Source organism: Leiobunum rupestre, chromosome 1, assembly GCF_980474605.1.
Source record: "Leiobunum rupestre chromosome 1, qqLeiRupe1.1.hap1, whole genome shotgun sequence".
NCBI lineage: Eukaryota > Metazoa > Arthropoda > Arachnida > Opiliones > Sclerosomatidae > Leiobunum > Leiobunum rupestre.
In genome coordinates this window covers 6,042,759-6,046,651 of record NC_143384.1, presented here as the reverse complement: position 1 = coordinate 6,046,651, position 3,893 = coordinate 6,042,759, and the positions used below count along the sequence as shown (strand labels likewise).

Genomic DNA, 3,893 nt, shown 5'->3' with positions numbered 1-3,893 from the left:
ATTTTATATTTTGGAATGTAAATCTATAAATAATTTAAACCGACGTTCTTAACCCCACGGTTCTTCGAATGAATATTGAATGATCTTCAAGACATTGTAAAATCACGATACTCGTAAGTTGCCCAGTAAAGTATCATTGGACGAAATTACGAAATTTTTGTCTACATTTTCTTTGCATCAGTGTTTTGTACTAAACGAATATGTTTCTTTTTACAAGAGTTTAAAATTAAAGGTGGTTATTTTAAACGTATTCACTGGTCACGTAAAGGTTGTATTTCAATTTATTTTACTAAATGAGTAATAAGGTAATTGTTTGCAATATTGCGCCTCGACAAATGGGAAAGAGAACCATAGAAAAAAAAATAATAAAGTGTACCTTGAACTTAACCTAATTTTTATTATTTTGAACTGGCGCTTTTATAAAACCTACGTCGATAAAAAGTTACAAAGGGCTAGAACCAAAAATAGTTAACTAAACTCATTGAAAGTCGAAAGTAAAACAATCCAGTCGCGACTAGCGGGATTTCTCAACCTCACTCTCTCTCGAAGCGCTCTTGAAATCTAGAACGAAACTATTCTTTTCATTAGTTCATTGCCACGCCGCGGATCCTTATCTCTCCCTCTTGCCGACACCTACGCCGCAAAATGCACAAGCATTATTGCACCACTCGTCATTATAGCGCCACGAGAGGCACAATTTCGCTCTTCCGATAACAGACGTTACGATGAAAGTTAAACCTTTCGGTCGTCCGATATAAAGAGGGCGCTGGCAGACATCGAATATTTTTCTCTTCGTCGGATCCTTTTCGAGTCAGACGCAGAATTTCGGCTGGAAGCGTTTAATATTATCCTGTTCAAATCGTACTACTGAGAAAATTATTATCAATTGTTTCGGTAAACGTATAAGAAGACCTGTCTCATCATTTTCAAACAAAAGGTGAGTTATTAATCTGTATTTATTAATTTAGCATTTTAATCCATATTGTAAACAAAGGCGTTATAACCATAGTAACTATAAGTCTACAAATGGTTAAGTGGTGGACATACATTAGTTTCAGGGAGGGAAATCAATAAGAAGTGCCACCCCCTCCGAAAGGAATTACTGTATTTATAACTGCAAGTCAAAATGAAATAACACTTCATATAAAAATATTTTCGGTATATAAATTTGCAACATGAGCCGGATATTATAAAATCTACTAAAGAGATATTAACATGCATTTCAGCTAAAAAGTTGCTAAGAATATCAATTTGGCACGTTTGACCGCTGTTATAATAAGTGCACTTCCCTTGGTCATAATTTATTTTTTGAAAAATCATAGCGACTAAAACTCTTATAACAAACTTTCATTAGCGGTCTTAGGGTTTGCGAGGCCCTAAGAAACATAATTAGTTTGAAAATGCGAGGCTAGTTGGCCGAGTGTTGTTAGAAAAATATATAAACTATTAATGGAATTTGTTAATTTTTTAACTTATAAATTACCATTAAGGAATTTAAAAATTTTCTAATTGAGTTTATTTCAGAAACTCCAAGAGATGGAGTTGCGAAATTTTCAGGGTATTTTGTCTAGTGTGGGATTGCTCTAAATCCTAAATTGATTGTAAAAAATATTTTTTCATCGGTATAGGGGCTAAAAAGACGTTTCAATGAGAAATTGGTAGAGTGCTGTCGAAAATGTTGAAAGAAATTGTTTTCATTGAAAAACCACACTTTTCACGAAGATATGAGCTGATGAAAAAACCAATCTGTAAATAGGGGCCAATAGCCTTCGCATTTTTGTACGTAAACGAAAGAAATGTCTGAAAGATTTAATTGAACATTTTTTTCGAATAAACGTAAGAATTTTACAAGTAAGGTTGGCCGCGATACATGTTTGGGCACGATGAAGCATGTTTTGAAACGAGCGTCTGATCTTATCAGGAGTGACAAGCTCGAAGGCTGAAATGATTCGGTGACGCAATTCTACGTGTGCACCACTCTTCACAATCACAACTTCCATCCGTATCGAGTGCAGTAATTCTCTAATTGAAGTTAAAAACGATATTTCGTTATTTGGAAATTACTTATTTACAAAGTTTTCCCATTAATCTAATCATTTAATATTTTTAATATTAAATTATCCTTATAGCAAATCGTTTAATGTAAAAGATAATATTACTTAAATTAGTAATTGTATTAAATCGGAAATTACCTAATTGTAGTGAAATAATAAATGACTAATTATATTGTCTTTTAATAAAATATAGCTTAATTACTAATTGTAATAAATTGGTCATTTTCAAATTTATGTGTACTTAGTTTTCATGACATACTAAAATACAAATTTTATCAAATTTTAATTAATTACTAAATTGGAGTCAGACTGGTTTTTCAAAAAAGGAATTTACACTGCTCTTCCATACCTCCTCGTATTAGGAGACTTAAACACAATCACATTCAGCCGCTGGTGCCACTTTTACAACTTTTAAGAAATTAATATATTTAGATTATTTAAGAAATTAATATATTTAGATTATTTAAGAAATTAATATATTTAGATTATTTAAGAAATTACTATATTTAGAATATTTTATTCGCTTTACCGCCGGTGCTATACCTGACATAATTATTAATATTATTATACAAATTGTTTATTTGTATCTTTAAAATGATTTAGTTAGGCGAAATTATTTGAAAAAACTACTATTACACAATAAAATGTTTTTATTTTTACGCACGACATGTTAATCAACAAATTGGTAATTTCCGACGATTGTTGAAGAAAACTTCAGATAAATGACTTTTTTTGTAAATTTTTCACCATATTATGGATTAATATATTTCTTAAATTGTTTAGCTCGAAAGAAAAGCAAGACATGCAAGTGAACTTAAATGTGACGGTGCCGGTGAACATCGTAGAAACGGGGAAGTATATCGAAGAGTTGGTCGACCGATACGGAAGGAGTGGCATAAAGCGAGAGGCATTTGTCAAAATCCTCTTGGAGGAACTGAAATTCCAAAGAGACAAGGATCATAAGAGATACAACATTTTAGTCTTCAATATGCAACAGCCGCATAATAACGAAATCCAGGGCGTCCATTTCTTCAAGACCTACGAATACGACGGCACCACCTACGGAGTGTGGCTGTTCGAAGACGGATGCTTTGAGAACTTGGGACAAGGGACTTATCAGAACTGGGGGATGCACGGATGGTTCGATCATTCCGGGCCAATTGTGAAAGGAGGCTTAATGGGCAGCAAAGTTTCATTCCACAAAGGCTAATTCAGTAGATGGTCCGCGTTTTCAAAGATTTACAAAAATAATTATTTTGGTAAATATTAAATAATAAATTTACTTGAATTAAAGAACGGAAAATATTTTCCCGTGTTTAAAGGGAATAAACTAAGAGAAACTTCTGTCAATATTAAATAAAAATTATATTTCTATTGATCGGCAGTAAAATAATTATAATGATAAGTTATTGAAACTGACCCGAAGGCATTCCATTAATATCCCATGTAAGATCTTTACATTTAAGCCCAGTTCACACTATACAATTAATTTTGGCACTTAATTGTGTCCAACTTATTGAAGACCAGAAGATTGCATAGTGTTAATAGAAAAATTGTAACAATTGTTCCTACTTTTTCTGTTTACACTATACAATTTTCTTGCTAACAATTAGGTTGATAAAATTAAGTGGCCCAATTATTTGTATATTGTTACTATACAAGGCACAGCCTTAGGCCCAAGCCATATAGCGACTTACAATGCCTTTAACAGGTGGCCGGGTTACAATGCGTAAGAGGGCGGTGGCAAGCCCTTCATGCCACGTGAGCCAACAGCTCCCTACACTCACTATTACCATTAAACTCATCAAGTTTTTATAGCAAGAGGAAACGGAAAAGAAC

General features: G+C 32.9%; 1 protein-coding gene across 1 annotated transcript; it reads left to right on the top strand.

Annotated features, from left to right (window-relative positions):
* Positions 1-670: 670 nt before the first annotated feature.
* Positions 671-3,432, top strand: LOC149960484 (uncharacterized). The gene is made up of 2 exons (XM_090165749.1): positions 671-937; positions 2,838-3,432. The coding sequence occupies exon 2, from the start codon at positions 2,857-2,859 to the stop codon at positions 3,262-3,264; it is 408 nt and encodes a 135-aa protein (XP_090021875.1). The 5' UTR covers positions 671-937; positions 2,838-2,856; the 3' UTR covers positions 3,265-3,432.
* Positions 3,433-3,893: the final 461 nt, after the last annotated feature.